Source organism: Caenorhabditis briggsae (assembly GCF_000004555.2).
Source record: "Caenorhabditis briggsae complete genome, chrIV, whole genome shotgun sequence".
NCBI classification, from domain to species: domain Eukaryota; kingdom Metazoa; phylum Nematoda; class Chromadorea; order Rhabditida; family Rhabditidae; genus Caenorhabditis; species Caenorhabditis briggsae.
The window spans coordinates 12094635-12120825 of record NC_013487.2 but is presented as its reverse complement, the minus strand read 5'-3'; the positions used below and the strand labels follow the sequence as shown (position 1 = coordinate 12120825).

General features: G+C 41.6%; 5 protein-coding genes across 5 annotated transcripts; 4 read left to right on the top strand and 1 right to left on the bottom strand.

The window, feature by feature from the left end:
- Positions 1–6191: 6191 nt before the first annotated feature.
- Positions 6192–7420, top strand: CBG04424 (the record flags this gene model as incomplete). The annotated part of the gene is made up of 7 exons (XM_045236002.1): positions 6192–6263; positions 6315–6425; positions 6471–6587; positions 6632–6721; positions 6768–7079; positions 7127–7271; positions 7317–7420. The coding sequence occupies 7 exons, from the start codon at positions 6192–6194 to the stop codon at positions 7418–7420; spliced, it is 951 nt and encodes a 316-aa protein (XP_045092674.1).
- A 1297-nt stretch (positions 7421–8717) lies between these two features.
- Cbr-epi-1 lies at positions 8718–21328 on the top strand (the record flags this gene model as incomplete). Its single annotated transcript, XM_045236001.1, is given in 15 exon segments — positions 8718–8913; positions 8963–9618; positions 9651–10500; positions 10550–12423; positions 12473–12655; positions 12699–13056; positions 13276–13755; positions 13883–14373; positions 14424–16637; positions 16691–18205; positions 18246–18308; positions 18321–18623; positions 18828–19880; positions 20054–20187; positions 20236–21328. 15 exon segments carry the CDS (start codon positions 8718–8720, stop codon positions 21326–21328), a joined length of 11463 nt encoding a protein of 3820 aa, XP_045092673.1.
- A 374-nt stretch (positions 21329–21702) lies between these two features.
- Positions 21703–22408, bottom strand: CBG04422 (the record flags this gene model as incomplete). Its single annotated transcript, XM_002634367.1, has 3 exons — positions 21703–21843; positions 21891–22251; positions 22299–22408. 3 exons carry the CDS (start codon positions 22406–22408, stop codon positions 21703–21705), a joined length of 612 nt encoding a protein of 203 aa, XP_002634413.1.
- Positions 22409–23154: 746 nt separating this feature from the next.
- CBG26467 lies at positions 23155–23304 on the top strand (the record flags this gene model as incomplete). The annotated part of the gene is made up of 1 exon (XM_045236000.1): positions 23155–23304. The coding sequence occupies one exon, from the start codon at positions 23155–23157 to the stop codon at positions 23302–23304; it is 150 nt and encodes a 49-aa protein (XP_045098314.1).
- Positions 23305–24449: 1145 nt separating this feature from the next.
- CBG04421 lies at positions 24450–25206 on the top strand (the record flags this gene model as incomplete). Its single annotated transcript, XM_045235999.1, has 4 exons — positions 24450–24588; positions 24631–24814; positions 24917–25004; positions 25183–25206. 4 exons carry the CDS (start codon positions 24450–24452, stop codon positions 25204–25206), a joined length of 435 nt encoding a protein of 144 aa, XP_045092672.1.
- Positions 25207–26191: the final 985 nt, after the last annotated feature.

Genomic DNA, 26191 nt, shown 5'->3' with positions numbered 1-26191 from the left:
GAATATCCCCCGGCACAGAATGTCGTGCCGTTGTGTGGAAATCGGTGGGAGCATGTTTATTTTGGTTTTGCAGGTTACGTGATGTTTTCTTTTCTAGATGGTGATGCTTCCTTTGTTTTCATCTCGAAATGATCTCGTTTGTTTTCAAAGGAACGGTCGGAAGATAAAAACATGAACGTTAGAAACGGGATAATGAACGGTCTGGATTGTTGTGAGGAAGTTAAATTAATGTTTACCGATTGAAACGCTACAGGATAACTAACAAGACATGCTGAAAATAATAGGTATAAAATCATTGCCCTAAAAATGCTCCAGCGCACACCAGCTCGCACTTAACTTGTGTTACCATACTTTTGGACCACCCTGTACACCCATCAATGAAAAAAATCTCCTGATAGTCATCTAAACTTTAAAAGTTTAGATTCTATACTACTTCCACTCATTTTGACAGATCATTCTGAAATATTTCACAATTCTTTCTCACTTCTCGCTTAAATTGACTTGAACTTCAGATAAATTTGAATACCAAATTGGTTTATTGATGTTGATGTGTCCATCTTTTCTCACTCTAGTTGTGAAATCCGCTTCCGGTTTATCAATAGACAACTATATCTACAAGTTACAGGCTTCAATGCTCCCAATGCAGAAGAATAAAGAAATGCTCTATGTCCTTTTTTTGCAGGAACTCTGATTTTCAAATGGTTTCATGCTATGCTCATTATGAAAAACCGTAAATCCTAGTGAAAAAAGCCTTCGATTTAAAGGGAAGTGCGAGATTTGTCCTACGATTTTTGGATGATTCCATGATGTTCTGGAATGAAATACGGGCCATGTGCACGGTTTGGATTCTAGAAAAAAGAATTGGAAGTTAAGTGGAAAGTTTCTGGGGAGTGCATACTTCTAAAAGACGTTAGGATCAGAGAAAGCAACTTGGGAGCGGGAGAACGGAGCGATAAACAAGTAAAAAGAAGAAATTGCGTCGAAGGCGCACCAGTGATCTGTTTGAAGCGCCAGAGAAAGGGCAAGCCGACTTATAACACCGTAGAAATGTTGATTAACCATAAAGCGATCTTCACTACGTTTCCCCCTGCGAAAATGCTCCGGATATAGTCTACGTCAAAAGTAACTTCTGTTTCAATTCATATCACAAAAAATTAGGTAGCGAAAATTTGATACGCTATCTTTTTCTCGTAAATAAGAGAAATCCCAAAAAATGGTCTTTACTGTTTGATGTTTATCAGAATTCGTTGTAGGTTCGATGTACGTACACTGGTTAAGGTACTAGGAATGAAGCTATTGTCTCATGATATGTACTGAATGCATGCATAGCTAAATATAGGAAAAACAAAGATCATCTTGTTAAAAAAAGAGGATTTTGTTCAGTATTAGTATACATACTTGAATAATTAGGGCCGCGGGCCTGGCAAAACCGAGCCGGAGATTTTCAGAGTCCGCCTCGAGTTTCCCATATTTGAAATAGAATTTTGAAATTTCAGATGTAAACACTAGAGGTTACGAAATGGCAAGATATTGTACGACGTTCATGAAAAGATCAAAGTGCATCGTACAATATTACTTTCAGTATCTACAGTAATCCCTTCACGACAAATATTCCTTTCATCCCCTTCACCGACTCACCAATCGAAATACAGTATCCCTAATCTCCGAACCCTCCAAAGAATGAAAAGAAAATGTTCCGACTGGCAACGACGCAACGGGTATTGTCGAAAAAATGGAAAATCTTAGACGGATAGCCGATATTTCTCAAGGTTCTGCTGCCCGCCGCAAAAATGAAGAAAAAAGACAAATTACTCCGCCACCGCTCCCTTTTATGTAGCCTTCTCAATAATTCGGTTTGATGCCTTCATCCTCTTTCATTTGTTAGTCATCCGGGAACGAAGATCTGAACCTGAACTCTTTCACTTCTCTCCCTCTCTCCCAGGATTCAGAGAATACCAAGATATCCTTCGATTAAAAACAAATTACATAAGAAGAAACGGATATGGTCTTGACCCGAGAAAAAAAAGAGACAAGCATGCAATATTTGCAATGTATCTTGAGAAAATTCCTTCTTGAGAAAAAAGTGTCAACTTTTTTGTATACATTGTTCTCATAAATGACCTTCACAACTAACCATGCCATCGAAAGACGTCGGTTGCGTACGATATTGCGTACGATATGTTCCGTTTCTAATTTTGAAGAGGATTTTGAAGAGGATGTTGGGACCGAAACAGCTTGCGAAATATCTAGAAATCTTCATGATTAAAAAATGTTTGTTGGGGATCACATTTGCTTCTCCAAATCGTTCGATCTTCCTAGTTTTAAGACTCCACCTGAAAAGCAATTTTCTGCTATCTGAAAATAAACATTTTCATGGGGGTCAACAATCATATATCCTTCCTTTTTGGGGAGTTTTGAATATTTTCCAGCATCTCTCTCGTACCCAACATTTGTAAGATCAAAGTTCGAATTCCATGATTTGTTCCAAAAGTCAGGTTTCTGAACTTTGAGCTTTTTCTAATCATTTGAACATTTTTGGGCTCTGTGAAGTGGAATGAATCAATTAATGAGAGTGGGTGTTTGAAGATCAAATATTTTTCAGGTTTTTGACTTGGACACAACTGAGTTTCTGACTATTCTGGAACTCGGGATGTTGAAAAGTTTGTCGGGGACTGGAATTCTGAAATTTTGGGACTGGAAATCTGACAAGGGAGTTACTTGAGGGGGCGGGTTTAATCTTTTTTGAAATTTTGGGAGTAGATAGAAGAGCTTATGAGGATTCCAAATCTGTTTAAAAAATCAGCAAAATGCTCACGTGAGCTGAGTTATGACCTAGAAAAGTTTCCCTATGATTAAGCAAAATTGTTTTTTCACGGAATAGCGTATTTCTTTTAAAACAATAGATTTCAATCAGCAGTGTAGTAAAGTGGTAAAATGGCAAGTTCAAAGGAGTAAGGTTGTAGGTTCGATTCTCCCGATCCCAAAAATTTTGCAAAATTTTTTTTGTTTTATTTTAAGCTGCCATAACTGGCTCTGGAATAAAATTTAAACATGTTTTTCGGGAGTTTCTCGTTATGAATAGGCATTTTCCAGAATAAAAACAGACATTTAATTTTTGAAGAAATTCACAAATATGCTCATGGGTTAATCGAAGATTTTTCAAAAATTTTTTTTTCAATTTTTTTTGTTTTTTTTATTGAAAAAACAGTTGAGGATTCTAAACACATCGGTGGCATTCGATGACAAACTGCTGGAAACATATGTTCTTGGAACAATACGCGCATTTGACCATTGACAATGTTTTGCACCCAGATAATTGGCACTTTCCATAAACTTTCCGGTCGAAGCAATATTGAATTGGTCTGTCACATCTCGGAGCGCAACTGTCCACATAACCGAATACCAGGCATACTGTCTCCATTCTTGGAAGATGGGAGAGCACATCTGCCAATATGCTAGGCTCAGCATCTGCAGTTATGGCAGCTTAAAATAAAACAAAAAATTTTGCAAAATTTTTGGGATCGGGAGAATCGAACCTACAACCTTCCTCCTCTGAACTTGCCATTTTACCACACTGCTGATCGAAATTTATTGTTTTAAAGGTGGACAGGAGATTTTACGGGGGATTTTTGGGGCCAGAGTATGCATTCTACCGTGACGGTGTACAACGCTTAATGTCACTCTGCGTACAGCTGTCGTCCTCGCCTTTATGTATGCAATCGAGGTGCCGCTTTCTCTTTGCCCGCGTGGCTCAGTCGGTAGCGGCGCCGCACCCCCAATCCTCGTCCTCACAAGTTCAACTCCTCGAGGGGCATATTTAGACGGAATATCGAGAACATTATTTTTTTCATGTCCCCCCACCTTTAAAAGAAATACACTATTCCGTGAAAAAAATTTCACGAGAAATTGCTTAATCATAGGGAAACTTTTCTAGGTCATAACTCAGCTCACGTGAGCATTTCGCTGATTTTTTTTACCAGATTTGGAATCCTCATAAGCTTTTCTATCTGCTCCCAAAATTTCAAAAAAAAAGTTAAACCCGCCCCCTCAAGTAACTCCCTTGTGAAATTCATTGGTTCTGTAAAAAAATAAAAACTGCCGTGAGTGATAGGTACGATAGGAACGTGAGGTACGTGAGGTATGATAGGTACGTGAGTACAAGAACGCGAGTACAAAATACTGTCGATTTAATATATTTTTTGTGGAAAATGGTCAACTTTAGAAGTCTTATTATGATAGTAGAGTATATTGAATGAGACTGGAAATTTGAGAGGATACCAAACAAAAACAGAGCTTCAATTTCATAGTTGACAAATTTTCGGTACAAATTCATCCGAATGAGATAATCTGCTTAAAACCAAAAAATTCCCAAACTTCCAGAAATAGCATTGAGCTCAGAATAGTGCCACTTTAGAACAGCATATCTCATTTTCATGGATTCCAAAAAAGTTGTAAACAACAAGATTAAAGCTCTTGTTTTGTTCAGTTGTTTTAATAAATTTTCAGCCTCATACAGCAGGGTCTACTTTACTGTGTTCACTGTGTCCAATGTTGGTCAATTTCAATTAAACTGGGTTAAAAGAGGAACGTAGCTCAGCTGGTAGCGGCACGGCACCTCAAACTATGAGCCCACAGGCTCAACTCTTCGACGGGCTAGAACAAGATTTCGAGAAGCGTCCCCAACCTTTAATAAACTCTTGATATGTACTGTATTTCAGAATATCAAACTGACTGAGTTCCGTGTTTCAGTAGATCAAGATATCAGAAACAAAGGAGTGTCTCCTTTAATACTAAACGTTTTATCGTTGATTTCGTTTGTTTCCAGCGATGTCTTCTTGCAACCTAATGATCCTGAAATCGATTCTCCATTTGTTCTCTAGAATCCAACAAACATCACGAAGACAATTTCTTTGTTTGTTTCTAGCTCGGTATCATATTTTTCAGCAAGCAAGCACTCAACTTGACACCGAACAATTATTTCTTTGTAACAAGTGCATTTTTCATAAATGTCTACCAGGCGCTGAACCTGGCACCACCCATTCTTGCACAATTTCGTCTTATGCTGTGGCTATTTCCAGCTCCAAAAGTCACTCTAAAAAATAATTATTATTCATCGGTGCTTGCCACCAGACCTGCTCTTTTCTTTGCTCATTTTCTTTTAGGTTGACGTTTTTTATCGAAAAAAAGAAAACAAGATTAGAAGACTTTCTAAGACGAACTTTGTAGGGAACAAAGAAGAAGAAAAGGACTGGAGATTATTAGTCATTGGCAGGTAAGAAGTTGCCACCTGGAGAGGGAGAATGACTAGACTAAAGTTGTTTTGAAAAAAGAGATGTCGTAGGAACAAATCACGAAAGGAAACATTCGATTAGGGTGCAAAAATTGCAGAAGTTAGAAGTTCGGAAAGGGGTTACAATACTTAAATTTGAATTTTCGGCGGGAAAAAAGGATTTTATTTGAATGTTTATGAGCAAGCAAATAAAACTGTAAAACTCCAACTTTCAGTCTTTTTTTTTCAGTTCCCGTGAAAGATGTCTTTGAAAATAGTAAGACTGGAGCTGTGGAAGAGGAACGCCGGTGGCCAAAGGTCTACAACGCAAACTACAGTAACCCAAAAATATTTCATTTTCCATATTTATTATCTTAATGCTTCACTGATTTTTGTCAGTTTTTCTGTTATTTCTCCCCAAATAAGTCGAAAAATAAAAGTTTTGAGAGTGAAAAAATTGACTGAAAAAAAAACACGATAATCGCGAAAACGAATACTGAAAATAAAAATATTTTCGGTTACGGTAGTTGTCGTTGTAGGAACTTCGGTCGCGACCACCGGCTTTTCTCTTCCACAGCGGCAAGTGTTTTTGTACCAGAAAGATAATTCTATTGAAAATTTTAGGTTAACTTCAAAAAACACCAGACAGAGGTTCTTGAGAACTCCTGTATGCGAGACACTGAGATTCTGAGAATCTAAAAATCTGAAATTCTCAATTTCTGAGACTTTAGGTTTTGAAATCTTTTGACGCTGCGATTCCGAGCTAAGCTCTCCAATCGATACATTTGCCCCGCATCCTCCTCCTCAACCCATTACACTTTTGTCCCCTCTTCTCAGAAACAATTATGGAACACATCAAACAAAGAGACTCAGACACAAATAGACCCAAGGCCTTTTTATTGATAATGTTCACTTTTTAACAATGGCTTGCGCCGAGGAGAAAAACGCGTTTTTCGAGCTTCCAACTAAATTAGTTCTTGCTATTTTAAAAGATGTAAGTCAATACAAACAAAAAATGTTATATGTTAAATTTTCGATGTTCCAGTGCACATATCAAGACTGCTACAAAGTTCGAGCAACTTGCAAAGCCCTTAAAAGCTTAATTGAAGACAACCTGAAATCTTTGGCCTCACAAGACGTTTATCATATCGATTTGGTAAGTAACCCAGATTTAGAACAATGAAAAAAGTTGAATTTCTAGGAAAGAAGACGTGTGAGAGCATGGAGAAACTTTTCGTGGTGCGATAGGATTCCATTCAGATCTATAGAATATATTTCCAAGTTTTTCTGCTATGTGAATGTCAAAGTGTTGACTGTGGTAAGTTTTCTAATACCTGATCAAGATATCAGTTGACTATTTAGAACACATTGAATGATGAACTCTGCGCTTTTCTGACTGAAAATGCTCAAAAAAAGAAGCTCCGTTTTGAGCAACTCCGACTTTTTCATTCGGTATACTTCAATGGTTTAGCTAGCATTTCAATCGAATTGCTTTCAGTTCACAGCATCTCATGAATCCATTTGCCAACTTTTGAAAGCTGCCAAATGTCGTGTTATCAATTTTGAAGCAGTGGAAAGTCACTTGCAACCGGCTCATTTTGAATTTGAAGAGTATAAAAATGTGAGGAGCCGAGTCTTTCGGAATTTACTTTTATGGTATTTTTTCCAGCTAAAATCATTGTGCTTCGAAATGGATGACACTATTGGAGAGGAGTTTTTTGCCTCGATTTTGGATAAATGCACAGCGAAAGACCTCATTTTCCATGGATGTGATCGGCTCCCACAGAGATTTGTAAGAACTATGTTTGAGGTGAAAATTTAGGAATTTTTCGATGAAGCCAAAACTTTAATTTTAAGAAATGGCTCAATGGGTCCCGCGAGCTGGAAGCGGTTCGTATCACTGCAAACCAGAATTTTTCATTCGATGAAATCATTTCGAATCTGAATATTCAGAATGTGGATAGATCAACATGGACGATGCAAAATGTTAAAGGGGATAAAGGTGGGTTTTGAACTCTTGAATTCTTTATTTTTTCAAATTTTTCAGCCACGATTACAATGCGTCGCAACAACTTCCACTTCTTCGTTGCCTTCGAAGTCAACGATCATCGTGTCGAAGACATTCTCTACAAAATCCCTTATATTGAATAAGTACACCTCGTTCGCGCAATGAACCATTTACTCTTATTACCCACAAAAGAATTACTATCTCATTCTAAAAGACCCACGCCTGCTGGTCGATTACCTCTATAAATTGCACAATCGTCGAGCAGACAACCCCAACGACGACAGACATTCTGTATCAATGACCCCAATGTTTAGACACACTCTCTCAATTCCTCACACTCTCCTTCGGGTGGAGTTTGGTTGTAATGTGGTGACCCCTAACGAGTAGATAGGACACCGATAGGCTCACTTTTTGAAGAAGAAGAGAGTAGATACGTCTTGTTGCACACAGATGAATCACCCCCATTTTTATTTCGGCTCTTTTTTTTCGTTTGCAATTAATCAAGGAGCTCTCGGAGAAATCTATCGGAGACAGTTGGTGGATGGAGCTGGATTGAGCTCATAGATTCATACTTTTATAGTTCAAGTGAAAGTTTGGTTTTTTCCCGAATGGTTCAGGGCTTCAGAACAATCTATCATACCCTCTGTTTACCGTTTTGCAAATCTACCGTAAATTCTCTAATAGATGCCCACCAGTACCAATGCCCAAACCATTCTATTACCCACTAACTTGTCAATCTCACCATTATCAAAGTACGTCATCTAATCCTGTGTTCTGTAACAGTTGTGTTTGTTTGCCTGTGGGAAGGCGGGGTGTGCATTCTTATGGACCAACACCTTCGACGTGTCTCGGTGATCCGAACTCCACTATCGGCATTTGGCCACTTTGTGGTCCGGACCTTGAGTTCTAGGAGTTTTTCTCAATTCAGCATTTCTCAAGGCTATTGAAGGTTTTGTGAAACTGTTAGAGTCAGCCTGATATGATTCTGGACACAATTCTAAAAAGTTCTAGATCTTTCTGCACCATCTCTCTGTAGTAATATTTCTGGCAATGCTCCAATTGACCCATAGCCAGCGCTTTGGAACCATGTTCTACGCCAAAGTACAGCCTTCGTTCCGTTAGTACTCCACACAGCTGCCCAGCACAATTCAGAATCGATGGCTCTAAAAAAACCATTCGTCTTCTTTTTCCCCAACAGGCACCTTGCCCTCCCTTCGTCTTCCAACACCAATATCTCCCCTCTTCTGCACTCATTGATTCATTTCTCTTTCTTCTCCTCCCATCGCATCTGGCAATCCGATCGTAGAGGGAGGGCAATGTGCAATGTGCTGGAGGGACACAACTGTCCTCCGTCCCTCCCAGATGCCCTCAGTCTTCTTCCACCGCATTCGCGTTATTCGTTACTTTCCTTTCAATTATCAATACCACTTTATTTTTCAGATGAGCCCCTACGATACGTCGCCTTGGGCGACGAGGGCACTATTTATAGTAGTAGCATTATTGGCACAATTCACTTATCCACAAGTACTCACTCCATCGCAAATCACCATCTCCCATCGCAAACCAATTCGTGCCACGTCGACTTGTGGAGAGATTCAAGGACAGCCGGTGAATGAAATCTATTGCTCTTTGACTGGTAAGTATTCTGGTCTCACAGGAATTCTTCTAACTTTACATATTTTTAGGATCCTCCGCCTACAACCCGGTAAACCCCTACTCGTACCAAAATGACGATGAAAGCATCGTATGGAACAAAAACGAAAATGCGCGCGTGTTCGGTGGACATGGCTGCGGTTTTTGTAACGCTGGAAACGAGAATTCCCACCCCGCTTCAAACATGGTCGACGGAAACAACAGTTGGTGGATGTCTCCACCGCTCTCTCGTGGTCTTCAACACAACGAAATCAACATCACCATCGATTTGGAACAGGAATTCCATGTTGCCTACGTCTGGATTCAGATGGCCAACAGTCCACGTCCGGGAAGTTGGGTACTTGAGAGATCAACGGATCATGGACAGACCTACAAACCATGGTTCCATTTTGCTGAGAACGCTGCTGAGTGTATGAGACGATTCGGTGTGGAGTCATTATCCCCGATTTCCGAAGACGATTCAGTCACCTGCCGTACCGATCAAGCCCTTCTCCAGCCGTTGGAAAATGCTGAAATGGTCATCAAGATTCTGGAACATCGTCCTAGTTCGTTGAAGTTTGCCACGTCAGAAGTGCTTCAGAATTTCACCAGAGCCACAAACATCAGACTTCGTCTTCTTGGAACAAGAACTCTTCAAGGGCATTTGATGGAGATGAATGAGTGGAGAGATCCAACAGTGACTAGAAGAGTGAGTTTTTATGACAAATTATGTGCTGCTAGTATAACCATTTTCAGTATTTCTACGCCATCAAGGAAATCATGATCGGAGGAAGATGCGTCTGCAACGGTCACGCCGTCACTTGTGATATTCTGGAACCTCAAAGACCAAAGTCTCTTCTCTGTAGATGTGAGCACAACACTTGCGGAGACATGTGTGAGAGATGCTGTCCAGGATATGTTCAAAAGGCTTGGCAACCTGCTACTGCCCATAACAACTTCACTTGCGAAGCTTGCAACTGCTTCGGACGTTCAAACGAGTGCTACTATGACGAACAAGTTGATCTTAACAAGCAATCCATGGATTCCAAAGGAAACTACGAAGGAGGAGGAGTCTGTGTCAACTGCAGAGACAACACCGAAGGAATCAACTGTAACAAGTGCTCCTATGGATATTTCCGCCCAGCAGGCGTCACTTGGGATGAGCCACAACCATGCAAAGCTTGCGACTGTGACCCAGACAAGCACACCGGATCGTGTGCCGAGGAGACTGGAAAGTGTGAATGCCAGGCTAGATTCGTCGGAGAGAACTGTGATCAGTGTGCTCTTGGATACTACGATCCACCAGAGTGTAAACCATGTGAATGCTTCGTCAACGGAACTGTTGGAGATGTTTGCCTTCCGGAAGATGGGCAATGTCCATGTAAGCCAGGATTTGGGGGAACTTTCTGTGACACTTGTGCCGATGGCTTCACCAATGTGACTGCTGGTTGTGTCGAGTGTGTTTGTGATGCTACTGGATCCGAACATTCGAATTGCTCAGCTGCTACTGGACAGTGCGAGTGCAAACCTGCTTACGCTGGATTGTCTTGTGATAAGTGCCAAGTTGGCTACTTTGGAGATGATTGTAAATGTAAGTGTCAACCGTTATGACTCTTGTTCAAACTATTGTATATTTTCAGTCTGCAACTGTGATCCAATGGGAACCGAAGGAGGAGTCTGTGACCAAACAACCGGGCAATGCCTCTGCAAAGAAGGATTCGCCGGAGACAAATGCGATCGTTGTGACATTGCCTATTACGGATACCCGAACTGCAAAGCTTGCGCTTGTGACGGAGCTGGTATCACTTCTCCGGAATGTGACTCCACTTCTGGACAGTGTCCATGTAACGGAAATTTCACTGGAAGAACTTGTGATAAGTGCGCCGCCGGATTCTACAACTATCCAGACTGTCGTGGATGCGAGTGTCTAGTAGCTGGAGCCAAGGGACAGACCTGCGACAACCAGGGTCAATGCTACTGCAAGGGAAATTTCGAAGGAGAACGATGTGATCGATGCAAGCCAAACTTCTACAACTTCCCAATTTGCGAAGAATGCAACTGCAATCCATCTGGAGTGACACGTGACTTCCAAGGATGTGACAAGGTTTCACCAGGAGAACTTTGCTCTTGCAGAAAACACGTCACTGGAAGAATCTGTGACCAATGTAAGCCAACTTTCTGGGATCTCCAATACCACCATGAAGACGGATGCAGAAGCTGCGAGTGTAATACTAATGGAACCATCTCTGGATTGAACACCTGTGACTTGAAATCCGGACAATGTATGTGTAAGAAGAACGCTGCTGGAAGAACTTGCGATCAGTGCGCTGAAGGATTCTACAGACTCAACAGCTACAATCAACTTGGTTGTGAATCTTGTCACTGTGACATCGGAGGAGCTCTCAGAGCTGAATGCGATATTAACTCGGGACAATGTAAGTGCCGTCCAAGAGTCACTGGACTCCGATGCGACCGTCCAATTGAAAATCACTACTTCCCAACGCTCTGGCACAACCAATACGAAGCAGAAGACGCTCACACCGAAGATCAGAGACCTGTCAGATTCGCTGTGGATCCAGAACAATTTTCTAACTTCTCATGGAGAGGATATGCAGTCTTCTCACCAATTCAAGAGAAGATCCTCATCGACGTGGACATCGCCAAGGCTAGTGTCTATCGTCTCCTCTTCCGTTACCGTAATCCAACACCAGTTCCAATCACTGCTACCGTATCTGTCGCTCCAAGATTCACCCATACCCATGATGTTGAGCAATCTGGAAAGGCCACATTTGCACCTGGAGATTCGCCAGCCATGAAGGAGATTACTGTAGATGGAAAGCCATTCGTGTTGAACCCTGGAAAGTGGTCGCTTGCGATTTCCACCAAGCAAAGACTCTTTTTGGATTATGTCGTTGTTCTTCCAGCTGAGTATTACGAAGGATCCGCTCTGAGACAACGTGCTCCACAACCATGTCTCTCTCATAGCACGAAGAATACCACTTGTGTAGATTTGATCTACCCACCAATTCCAGCCAGCTCTCGTGTCTTTGTAGATATGGAGAAGGTTCCATTCAACTATGTCAATGAAGATGGATCTTTGACTCCTTTGGAGTTGGTTCCAGTTGAGATTCTTCCATCGGAAATCACTGGACCAGCTGGATTCATCAGAGCTGATGAGAATCCAAGAACCGTGGAAGCCAAGTTGGATGTTCCAGAAACTGGAGAATATGTTGTGGTTATTGAGTATCATAACAGAGAAGAAACCGATGGAAATGTTGGTGTTGGAGTTAGCCAAGGATATAAGGATGTGATGAATGGAAATGTGGTGATCCATCACTGCCCATACGCCACTTTCTGCAGAGAACTCGTCTCTTCTGAAGGTACCATTCCATTCATTCCACTCGAGAAGGGAGAGGCTACTGTAAGATTGAACATCAAACCAAATCATGAGTTTGGATTAGCTGCTGTTCACTTGATCAAGAAGGAGGATTTTAGTTCGGAGTACTTGCAACAGGTAAGCTCACAATACTCAAAATGGCAGTTTCAAAAATACGATTTTTCAGGTCCCAGTCTGTATCCGAAAGGATGGACGATGCGTTCCACAGAGCTACCCACCAGCATCTGAGTCTGTCGTAACTGAAGCCGAATCTGGATCCAACATGGAGAAGTCAATCCTTGGAGACAAACTTCCATTCCCAGTTTCCAACTCAAAGGAGATGAGAGTAGTCCCACTGGATGATGCTCAGGTAAGCAGATCAGAGGCCTATGAGGCTTAATCCTTTTTTCTAGGCCACAATCGAAATCTCGGGAGTAGTCCCAACCCGTGGTCACTACATGTTCTTGGTTCACTACTTCAATCCGGATAACACGCCAATCGACATTGATGTTCTGCTCCAAAACGAACACTATTTCCAGGGTGACTCGTGCAACTCGTTCGCATGTTGTTTGTTTTTTCTTCGCACTTCTCTTCCCCCGAAAATTTCAAGAAAATTCTTTTGCACTTTTTTAAAATTTGCACTTTGCACCTATTTTGAAAATTTTTTCAAAAATCACTTTTGCACTCTGCACTTCCCCTGTCCGTGCATCCCGGTATACCTCTATTCTCCCATTTCAGACAACAAATACTCGTCCAGATTCCTCTTCAACGGTTCGTAGAGTGATTTGTAGTTTGTGGTTTATAGTTTATAGTTAGTAGTATCATTTTGCATAAACAACATAGATTCTAATGGCTTTGACTAATATACTCTACTAGATTTATTATTTCTGCCATTGATCCGTTCTCTGTTCGTTTACTTGTCCGTCCATCGTCTGTTGTTTTTGCACTAACCCCATGCCCACTTCTCTCTTCGCAACTTTATATTTTCAGCCACTGTTCCACTTGCCTTCTGCCCATCGATCAGTGGATGCCGTGCTCTGATCCGTGACAAGGAACGTCCAGATGTAATTCAATTCTTCATGGATGACAAATACACTGCCACTTTCTACCACAATGCCAGCCAAAAGGGACCAATCTACATCGACTCCATCACTGCCGTCCCATACAACTCGTTCAAGGATAAGCTCATGGAGCCATTGGCCTTGGATCTTTCCAACGAGTTCTTGAAGGAGTGTTTTGAAGAGAATCTTCGAAACCATCCAGAATCTGTCAGTGACTTCTGCAAACAGAAAATCTTCTCATTGACCACCGACTTCAACTCCGCAGCATTGTCTTGTGATTGTGTAGCTCAAGGATCCGAATCGTTCCAATGTGAGGAGTATGGAGGACAGTGCAAGTGTAAGCCGAATGTGATTGGAAGAAGATGTGAACGCTGTGCACCAGGATACTACAACTTCCCAGAATGCATCAGTGAGTTCATTTTTCAGTGTTGGTGTTTGCCGATTTCTTTTGGAGGCAACACAAATTCAATTTTTACCTTTTACTTAAATTTCACCTTCCCTATATAGAGATACATCTAACTTGATTAAATTTGCAGAATGTTCTTGCAACGCTGGTCAACAATGTGACGAACGAACCGGCCAATGCTTCTGCCCGCCACACGTCGAAGGACAATCCTGTGACAGATGTGTCAGCAACGCTTTCGGATACGATCCACTCATCGGATGCCAAAAGTGTGGATGTCATCCACAAGGATCCGAAGGAGGAAACCTCGTTTGTGACCCAGAATCTGGGCAATGCTTGTGCCGTGAATCAATGGGAGGACGTCAGTGTGATCGTTGCTTGGCTGGATTCTACGGATTCCCACATTGCTACGGATGCTCTTGTAATAGAGATGGAACTACTGAAGAGATTTGTGACGCGACGAATGCTCAGTGCAAGTGTAAGGAAAACGTTTACGGAGCAAGATGTGAGGCTTGCAAAGCTGGAACTTTCGATTTGTCCGCTGAAAATCCATTAGGATGTGTCAACTGCTTCTGCTTTGGAGTGACTGACAGTTGTAGATCCAGCATGTTCCCAGTGACCACCGTAAGTTGAAAATAATGAACTTCTGTCTTTAAAATTCTTGCATGTTTTAGATGTCCGTCGACATGTCTTCTTTCCTAACCACCGATGACAGTGGAATGGTTGACAACAAGGATGATACCGTACTTTACACTTCTGAAGAGACATCACCAAACTCTGTTTACTTCATTGTTCCAATTGTCACCAACGATTACACCACCAGCTACGGACTCAAGCTCACTTTCAAGCTGTCCGCAGTGCCACGTGTCGGAAAGAAGAAGATGAACAGTGACGCTGATATCCGTCTCACTGGAGCCAACATGACTATTGAACACTGGGCCACCGAACAACCAACTAATCCGGAAGAGCAATTCACTGTCAAGTGCAAACTTGTTCCAGAGAACTTCCTAACGACTGAAGGAAAGCCTGTCACTAGAGAAGAACTGATGAAGGTCCTCCACTCTCTTCAAAATATTACCTTGAAGGCTTCATACTTTGATCATCCAAAGACCAGCACCCTCTACGAATTCGGACTCGAAATCTCTGAACCGAATGGAGCTGACTCTGTGATCAAGGCTTCTTCTGTTGAGCAGTGTCAATGCCCAGCACCATACACTGGACCATCCTGCCAGCTCTGTGCCTCTGGATACCATCGTGTGTCTTCGGGAAGCTTCTTGGGAGCTTGCGTACCATGTGAATGCAACGGACATTCTGCCACTTGTGACCCAGATACAGGAATCTGTACTGATTGCGAACACAATACTCATGGAGATCATTGCGAGTTCTGTGACGAAGGACATTACGGAAATGCTACCAATGGATCTCCATACGATTGTATGGCCTGTGCCTGTCCATTTGCTCCATCCAACAACTTTGCGAAATCCTGCGATGTGTCAGAAGAAGGACAACTTCTTCAATGTAATTGCAAACCAGGGTATACTGGAGACAGATGTGATCGATGTGATGCCGGATACTTTGGACAACCACAACAAGTCGGAGGATCCTGTGAACCATGTCAATGTAATGGCAACAACAATTTGACTGACTCTCGTGCCTGCCATCCAGTCAGTGGAGACTGTTATCTTTGCGAACAGAATACCGATGGAAGACACTGTGAATGGTGTGCTCAATGGTTCTACGGAGATGCTGTATCTGCTAAAAACTGCTCTTCCTGTGAATGTGACCAATGTGGATCCCAATACTGTGATAACAGAAGTGGAGGTTGTGAATGCAAGACCAACGTTGAAGGAGATTCCTGTGATAGATGTAAACCAGATCATTGGGGATTCTCGAAATGTCAAGGATGCCAGGCTTGTCACTGCGGAACAGCCGCTTTCAATACTCAATGTAACGTGGAGAATGGACAATGTACTTGCCGTCCAGGAGCTTCTGGAATGAGATGTGAACAGTGTGAGCATGGCTACTGGAACTATGGAGAGCACGGATGTGACAAGTGTGACTGTGAATCGGATCTTTCTATGGGTACGGTTTGCGATGTGAGAACTGGACAATGCCACTGCCAAGAAGGAGCCACCGGATCCAGATGTGATCAATGCCTTCCATCTTACCTCAGAATTCCGACTCATGGATGCAGAAGATGTGATGAATGCGTGCACCATTTGATTGGAGATGTCGATAACTTGGAATTGGAGATTGATGTTCTGGGAACTGCCATCGCCAACATCTCATCTGCAACTATCGTTGGAGCTAGACTCGCAAGAAACAAGAAGGAGTTCAACGATATCAGCGAAATCACTAAGATGCTCAACGATGAGGAGAACTCGTTTGGAAACTTCTTCGGTGATGCTTCTGACATCCTTACCAACTCCACTCAAATTCTCCACAAACTCGTCAGAACCAAGAATCACTCCAACAACTCTGCCATCGCCTCCAAGAGTTTGACTGTCAACGGAACTGAATTCTTGAATGATGTGATGAAAAAAGCTCAAAGAGCTCGTCAAAGTGTTCGCAGTCTCGCCGAAATCGCCCTTGCTATCGGATCCTCTTCCAAGGCCGTCAACGTGGATCCAAGACTTTTGAGAGAAGCCGAAGAGACTCTGATGTCTTTGGAAACCACTTCAGCTGATCCATACCCGGAGAAGGCTCAAAGTGTTCCAGGAAAACTGAAGGAGATTCAGGATAAGATTCAAGTGGAGACTGATAAGTTGGAGAAGCAAAAGGAGTCATTCGAGTCCCAAAAGAAGAAGGCTGAGGAGTTGGCTGCGTATTTGAACAGTGCTCAACAGTTGCTCAAGGAGTCAAAGTCCAAGACTGATAAGGCTAATAACGTGAGTACAAGTTGACTGGATGTTTTAATTTTTTTATTTATCCGAGTTTTTAGGTCGCAAAGATGCTTCAACTTGCTAAAGTCCAAAACCTCGTCGCTGCTATTTCTGATGATCTTGAACGGGTGGAAACAGTTAAGGGAGAGTTCCAAAAGATCAACATTGCCATCGGAAACATTACCGAAAGTATCAAGGACAACCGTGAAGCTCTTTCTCAGTCTGTCAACAGCCTGAATGAAACTAGAAACGATATTGCTGAAGCCGTGGAAGCCGCAAAGAAGAGAGTTAGAAGAGAGGAGAAGCCATTAGTTGATATGGAGTTGATTAATGCTAAGGCTGAGGAAATGCGTCTTCAAGCTATATCACTGAGACAAGCATTCGACAACAACAAAGCCGACTCTGATCGTGCTGTGGAAGCTGCAAACGCTTATTCCAAAATTGCTGAAACTTTATTGGACGCCAAGGAAAAGATTGATAGGGCCATTGTACTTCTGGAAGACGAAACTCAGTACGCTGAAGCTGTTCAGAACGCGAAGGATAAGCCAATTCCAGCTGATATGAAGGATAAGATTGCCGAATTTTCGAAGAATCTTGCTCACGACGTGAAGGAAGCTGAAAAGTTGAAGAAACAGCTTGAACAGCTTACTGAGATGGCTGAAAAGTTGAGAAAGAGAAAGGACGCTGTGAAGAATAGAATTCCAAACTACGACAGAACCTTGTTGGGCGGCCTTGATAATAAGGCCAAGGAGATTCACGAAATCAAAGCTGCAATTGATGCAAATATCGAAGAAACGCGTGCCAAGATTTCGGAGATTGCTGGAAAGGCAGAAGAAATCACAGAGAAGGCTAACAGTGCTATGGAAGGAATCAGACTTGCCAGAAGAAACGCTGTTCAGCTTCAAAGTCTCGCTCCAGTTGTTGCCTCCAAATTCGAAGAACTCAAAAAATTGTCAGCTGTCAGAAGTGGAAAGGTTGACTCGATCACTGGAAAGGTTTCCGAGATCAAGGAAATGATTGCTGCCGCCAGAAATGCTGCTAACAAGATCAAGCTTGGAGCCCACTTCAATCGTGGATCATCTCTCGACCTCAACATCCCACAAAGAGTTACTCGATCCGCCGCCCATGCTGACATCTCATTCTATTTCCGTACCGAAGAACAACACGGAATTCCATTCTTCTTCGGAAACGAGGAAACTGCTGTCGGAAGTCGTGCGGTGCCAACTGCCGATTATGTCGCTGCTGAAATCGAATACGGTCGCCTGAAGATTACTGTAGATTTGGGAGATGCTCCAGCTGTTGTTAAATTGGAGACTCTGGTTAACGATGGATTGTGGAGAAGATTGAATATTGAGAGAATCGGAAAGACTGTGAATGCGACACTATCCAAGCCAAACAGTGTTGAAACTGCAGAAACGAAGAGCTCAGTTGCCGGAGGAAATAAGAGTGTGCTCAATTTGAATCAACAGATTTCGAAGCTTTTCATTGGAGGAATTCCAACTACGGCAAGAGTAAGTGGTTTTTTTGCACATTTATTAACAATCGCGTTCTCTTTTTCAGATCTCCAAGGACTTGTACAACCGTGATTTCGTTGGAGACATTGAGCTTTTGAAGCTTCATGGAGAGCCAATCGGACTCTGGAACACCAAAGAAAAGGGAAATGTGAATGTTGGTGGAGCCCAGAAGAAGCCAAAGATGACTGATAACGCCGATGAGCTCGTGATTTCTTTGGACGGAGAAGGTTATACATCCTATAAACCAAGTCACTGGAATCCAAGAAAGGCCACCAAGATCTCGCTCTCCTTCTTGACATTCTCTCCACAAGGATTGTTGTTCTTTGTCGGAAAGGATAGAGATTTCATGTCTCTTGAACTCTTTGATGGTTTGATCAAGTTATCCGTGGATTTGGGATCCGGAACCGAACAGTTCATGACTGAGAACTCGAACTACAACGATGGAAAATGGCATACCGTGTCGATTGTTAGAGAGGAGGTGAGTTAATTTGTTTTGGCTATAGTCACAGTCCTCACCTTATAATTCATCTTATAAGCGGCTTTATTTTCTTCCAATTTTAATGTGCACCTTCTCTCCCCCTTTGCACCATCTCATTAGCTGCTAATTACCAACGCCATATTTAACAAACACCCATCAGAGATCATACTCACTACAGTATACAAAACGGCACTTTTTTTTCAGAAACACGTCAAAATCACTGTCGACGAGGAAGTCGTTGAAGGAGATGTCCCAGGAAAGGATTCCGAAATGTCTGTCACCGAATTCCTCTACATTGGAGGTACACCATCCGGATTACCAGTTAGAACAACAATGGTCCCACTTCGTGGATGCATCAAACAAGTGAAATTGGGATCAGATGAAGTTGATTTAGAGAACAGTCATGCTTCGAAGGGAGTCAGATCTGGATGTCCACTCCACACCGTCCGTACTGTGTCTTTCTTGTCCGACAGAACCACTGCCGAGTTCAGCAATGCCACTGAATTCTCAGGGGATGTTTCTGTGACCTTCAAGTTCAAGACCAGATCCATCCGTCAACCATCTTCAGTCTTTACTGTCACCGATGACGAAGACTCAGTTCTCAGCGCTACCATCAACGAAGATGGTATTCTGACTGTCACCAGTGGAAACGATGTGGCAACACTTGAATTGGCTGCCTCTCCAGATGAGAGGTGGCACTATGTATCCATCAGAAAGACCGATCACGTCATCAGAATCGACGCCGACGACTCATTCTCAAATGAAGTCGCCAGAAAGGAGCACGATGAATCGAATCCCGATGCCACCTACCTTTCCGCTTCATTCGGAAAGTCTGGAGCGTTCCCATCGTTTGTTGGATGCATCGGAGATGTTACCCTTAATGGAAAACTTTTGGACTTCATCAAGGCAGATATCAAGGAGATTTCTCTGAATGGATGCTCACTGAGTGATGATGAGAATGTCGCCGCGACCACCACCACCACCACATCTGCTCCAACTGATTCAGATATTGCCGTGCTTCCAAACGATGATTCTGAAGATGAGGAGACCACAACGACGACTACTACCTCTACTGAGGAGCCAACTGAGGAGCCAGCAGAAGTAAGCGTTTTTAGAATCTTAGGTCACGCTTTAGAGAACTTGTATCATAATTCCCAAACCTTGAAGATGAAAGACCAGCCGATTTACGTGCCACCGAACTCCAAACGAGATTCGTCATTCGATTTCCCAGATCATTTTGAATCTGTTGACCTATCAGTGAGACTCGAAAATCCTCAGTTCATTTTGTTAACTCTTTTTCAGTTCTATCTGTCTATTCACCCCCCGGTCCTAATTCCTCAGTTCTATACTCATCCCAAAATTTCTAACCTTTCCTATCTTTAGTTATATTCACTGGTTAGAATTCACTTAACATATCTTTTATTTTCTAGGTGAGACCAGACGGTCACTGCAGTCTTCCGGAAGACGCTCTCGTTCAATTCGAGGATGCCGAAGGATTCAATTTCGGTACCCAACAACACAGCAGAATCGAATATGACGTGCTTCCAGATGCATTTGATAAGAGGTGAGAACCAACGATTTTTTTTACAGTTTCTAATTTGTAAAATTTCAGCGGTGAATTCTCATTCAAGATCCGTCCAACATCTGACAATGGAGTCGTGTTCATAGCTGGAAACAAGCGTACCGAGCAGAACAAGAACAATGATCATATCGCTGTGATTCTTGAACATGGACGTGTCATCTTCACCTATGACACTGGATCCGGAAAGGTTGTCATTAAATCCGACAAGTCTATCATCGACGGACGTTGGCATTCGATCAAGGTCTCGAGACGTGGAAAGTCTGCTCATTTGATCGTCGACGATGACTCGTATGAATCCGAAGGAGCCGCCAACCAGAACGAAGATCTCATTGATACTCAACCTCCATTCTACCTCGGAGGAGTCCCATCTGATTTTGCCAGCGTCGTGCGCAGTTTGGTTCCAGGAACCCGATCTCAATTCAGTGGATGTATCAAGGACTTCAGATTGAATGGAAAGAGTCTGAATAACGGAAAAGAATTCGGTACCGAGCAGTGCTCTCAGTTCAGTGAACCTGGAATGTACTTCGGAAAGGATGGAGGATATGCAATTGTTCAAAAGGATTATGAAGTCGGACATTCATTCGGGTTGGAAGTCGAGATTAGACCAAGAATGAAGAACGGAGTCTTGTTCTCTGTCGGAGTTTTGGATTATGTTGCAGTGGAATTCGTGAACGGATCCATTAAGACTACAGTCGGAAGTGCCAGTGGAATGGAGGATCTTTGGCATCATCCAACCAACGAGAATGAGTATTGTGATGGACAATGGCAATCATTCAAGGTAAACCAATTGAAAATCATTGCTAATTTTTTTAAATCGAAATTTCAGATTGCCAAGAAGAAGAACTTGCTCACTGTCACTGTGAACGGAAAGGCACAAATCAGAATGATGAAGAAGGCGAAGGAAGAGGTTCTTACGAAAGATCCTCTTTACTTCGGAGGTCTTCCAGAAGGAATCACAAAGAATAAGGGAATCACCACTGATAAGCCATTTGTCGGATGTATCAGATTTATTAGTTTCGGATTGAAGAAGGATCGTAAGATGCTTCGTCGTAAGAAGGAGATCAACACCGAGAGATTCGATGTCTACGGAGATGTCAATCGTCATGGATGCCCCGCTATTTAATAACGGTTTTTTGTTTTGTTATAAATTTGCAAATCGCTTTAACTTCTCTCATTCGGTATTTTATGAACTTTTTAAATTAATCGACTTTGATTAGTGAACTTTATTAATTCTCAAGATTCTGGAATTTCAAAGAAAATTCTAGATCAGATGGGTCATGGGCGTTTAGCCGGATTTGGGGACAAATGAGGGAATGAAAGAAAAGAAAGACAGTTTTTACACCAAATCAAATCTAGGAAATAAAAGTTGGTAATATCTAGACTGCTCAATTGGATATAAGAATTTGAATTTCTTTGATATTGATTTCTGATAGGATGAGGAAGAGATACAAGAGTTGTGGCTTTCATACTGGGAAAAAAGGAGATCTTGAAGAGCAGTTAATCGGAATCGTCGTTTTTTTTCTTTGAAGCAGCAAGACGAGCTGATGGAGGAGCTCCACTCATGCGAGTACGGCCATTTGGTAGAGCACGCTTCTTTGTGCGAGCTTCTCCGTCGGAAGATTCGGCGTCGGAGTCACTCTGAAATAATTTAGAAATTACAACTTTTGATTTCATAAATGCGTTACCTGTTTCTTCTCGTCATCATCCGAATCACTTTGAGCCTTGGAAGCTGTTTTGCGAGCCGAAGCTCTGGTTGGCTTGGCCTTCTTTGCTGGTGCCTTCTTGACAACCTTCTTGGCAGATCCATAGTCATCGTCGTCATCGTAGGAACGCTTTCCAGCACGTCCCTTCTTGGAGTTCGAACCGCTGTCATCATCTTCTTCGTCAGCTTCGTACTCCGGATCCTCTTCCTTCTCGTTGTCCGACTCGACGCCTGACGGTTTCTTGGCAGCACGGACAGCGCGGCCAGACTTGGTCACGACGACTTGCTTCTTGGCTGGAGACGAAGAAGAAGATGGAGCAGCTGGTTTCTCGGTAACTGGTTCCCTGAAAGATAAGGATGATAACATTGATAAAATTTTAGACAAACTCACTCGACTTCTGGCTCCTCAACCGGCTCGGGAGCTGGTGATGGAGAATCAACTGCGACGGCATCAACGGCCGGTTCGGATGGCTTAGCACTTCTCTTGGTCTTTGGGCCCATCTGAAAACGAAGTTGTGTGAAAAAAATCAATGAAAAAGAGTAGGTTATACTGCATGTATACAATGTGAGGAACTAAAAAGAAGAAGAAGCGGAGAAGGAGGAAAAGGAGAAGAGTGAAAACTACGAAGTAAGAAGAAGAAAATGGGGGCGGAGCTTCATAGGAGACACGGTTGTCATGACCACGAGCCACGCCCTCACGAACTAATTTGGGGCATAGGTGATATTAGGAAAAGGACGAAATGAGGAAAACGAATAATGAGAGAGTGAGAAGACAGAAGATGGTGTGGATAGGAGGTACGGAAGAAGAAGAAGAAGAGGACAAACGGCACCGAAACGGGAGGACAGGAAAAAGGAATAGAGAGAGAAGAGGAAGAAGAAGAAGGAAGAGAAAGAGGGAGAGATGAGTTTTCGAGCCCCGATGAGAAGAGATTATAGACGGTAAAAGAGAGTCAGAGGGAGAGAAAGAAAGTAGAAAAGAGCGACACATTCTAATTTGGTGGTGTGAATGAGAATGCATGTGTGTTTGGAGAAGAGAGATACGAGGAGCAGAGAGAATGTCCAAGGATTGAAAAATATGAGATGATGAAGAAGAGAGTCAAATTTGAGAAGGACTTGGAAACAGGAGATTCCGAAAGTTCGAAATAGTTTGATGGAAAGATAAGGATCGTCTTGGATTCAGAAGAAGGAGAACGGATTCTAGAAAAAAGGAAAAAATGAGAATTCAAAAAATTCAAAGTTGTCTGAAAATGCTCAATTTAAAAATTCAGGAGATATTACTTAGTTTGGTCTCTTTAGATGCTAAATCCAACGATATTTTCCTAAAACAAAGAGGACAAGAAAAATGCCAAAAAAAGGAAAAAGTTCCTCTCCTCTTAAATTTGATTGGCTCCCGCTAAAACTAAGATTGGTAGATCAAATCCAAAGGTTCAGCTGTCTCGAGCATCAGTTAGAAGTTTGAGTTGTCTGGTAATTTCTTAAGTTTGCCAGGTAAAAATATTATCTGAAATTTGAAAAAAAAAACTGAAAGCTATTGTTACTTCAATTATACTTGCAATCTACCAGCAAAACCAAATTCGAAAACTCGAGAGAAACGAAGACGAACTTTTTTATCACGTGTGTGTATCGTAACCTCGTATTCTTCTTCTTCATGTTTCTTCTCGAACACTGCTGCGCTAACAAGAGAGAAAACAGAAAAAAGAGAGAGACGGAAGATAGAAGAAGAGATACAGACAGTAAAGAGTTGTTGGCACAGTGCCAGTGTTGACCGTTTGGCGACGTGCCAAGATAAGAATCAAGAAGGAAGCCGCGACGCAAATACGCAACGCGTAGGGAGATAAAGCTTGGTTTTGCAAAAAGTTGGTTTATAGGAAACCGAAATTTAATCTTCATGTACCTATAAACAAAACCCAGATTTGTTTATTAACAAAATTTGCAGAACTCAATTTTTTTGTGAATCAAAACGCAGAATGAGGTTGTGCGATACTGAAAAATAACAGGCCAATTCAAATTTCAAAAATTCTACCTTAATACTGACTTCTCTTTCCCACATTTATTACTAGCAATTTTCTTTTCTCAATATTACAGTGAAAATGAGCGGTCACCAACTATTCGGGAAGCGGATCGAACATCAAAAGAGAAGAAGAAAATCATTCCAGGAAAAGATGTAATCAACCTGAATGGAGTCCGTTTTAAGATGCTTTCGAGTTGAACAAAGTAGTCATTTTGGCTGATTAGTGATAATGCTCTCGAATGCAGGATATAGAAGAACTCAAGTTAAAAATGAGTTTGAGCTTTTTCGATTGATTGATTATTAAGATCATGACTGGGTCAGTTCAGACGCTTCAGTAACCTTTATTATGGTACTGTACAACTCCTGTTTCGGGGAGCCATTTTCCAATTCTGAAAAAAAAAATCAATTCTCGCAAAACTATAAAAATCTTATACGAACGCTCACCTTTCCCATATAAAACTATGATTCGATTTACGTATTCTCTATAAAAGAAAACCATCTTCCTTGAAATCCCCAGTTTCATATTTTCCTATGAACCGCTCTCTTCTTCTCTTATTCTTCCTCACGGGAGGAATAAGGTGTGACTACCGTTTGAATCCGCAAGAAAATCAAGGCTTGAAGTCTTATTGCGGAACCAAAACCAACCATCCGAGAAGATTCGAGAGCCGCAGTGAGTAATTATTCAATTATCGAGAACCAACATTCGTTTAAGAAACCGCCGGTGGACAACCAACTAATGGCTATGAAGCGCCATGGGCTGCTTACATACAGTATCCTAATAATTGGTGCTCTGCGACGATAATTTCTCCAAGACACGTTATGAGCGCTTCACATTGTCTTATGTCAGATATGACTCAATATGATCACAGATTCAATGGAATGAGAAGAAAATGCAGGTGCGTATTTGATTTGCAGTGAAAATATAATTTTATTATTCGAAAACTATCATTCATATCAATTTTATAGACTATTCTAATAATTATTGCGTATAATTTCAGTGGGAACGACTTGATTTTGTATCCAGAAAACAATTCGTTCGCAGTCAGAAACTCATATGGAGGACTACTTTCGGGCAAAGTGTTCAAGGTAAGAGTTTTTGACTGCAATTGAATTTTTATTTACAGAGTGTTTGCAAACAAAATTTTGGCATGATGACATGATGCTCTGGGAACTCAGCGAGAATATACAATTTGATGATTACGCCCACCCCGCTTGCATTTAGAGTTGGTAAAATCCAATCTAAAAGTTATTTATCTGATTTCAGACAATTCCGACTTTCAAGCTATAAAAACTGTAGCCAAAGTTACTTCATATGGACATAATAGTTAGTTTTCTGAACTGATATCTCTCCAGTTTTGAGAATTGCAGATAGGGATTTTCGCAACACTGACCATCAAGGAACCGATATGCTGATAAGCGGATTTTTCCAGGTGAAAGATTTTCCAAAGTAACCGAATGTGAAGGTTTTCAGATCATCGGTTATTATAATGAAGGTCTGTCTTTTTGGATCAATGGAGAACCTTGGGGAGTCAACACACGACCGGTTTGATATTCCTATCCTTGATGAAAGTCTCAAAAACATATTTAAGGGAGATAGCGGAGGAAGTGTTATCTATTATGATAATGGTTGATATTACCTGATTAGAGTAAATAGTGTGAGCACTGACACAACATTGACTGCCGGAGTTTCATCGGTCTACGCCCACCATACTCAAATTTGTGATTACACAGGAGTTTGTTGAGGATATGAACACAGATTGGACGCTAATAGAAAATGATACCCAAAAGTTTTCTGTTATTTGGTTTATCAGAATTCTCAGTGACCTATTAAAAAACAAGAATCAACATTTTCGTGCTTTCATATGAACAGTTTTATCTATTTACCGTATTTTCTCCAATAGAGTCGTGGGCTCTATTTTTCAACCTCTTTCTCAGGGTTTACTTCTATTAGAGAAAAGACTTCAAATAGAGGTGAGCTTCTGATAAAAGAAAACACGGTGATATTCTTTCTCTTTGTCGGTGTTATATGCGTTTTTTTTTGAGTTAATAGTAAGAAGAAAGATTTTTTTTTGCTTTCAATGTTTTTCAGAGATTTTTGATTTTTTTTTTGAGTTTTTTTTTCGTAATTATGGTGCAATGAAGTTTCCCCCTTTAATTAGTATTGTTAAATGAGTTTATTTAATTCAGAGCTCATAAGACCCGAGAGAAAACAAACAGCAAAATGCAAGAAAAATTAAATATACCCGAAAAATAAGAACGGAATTCCCTAATCC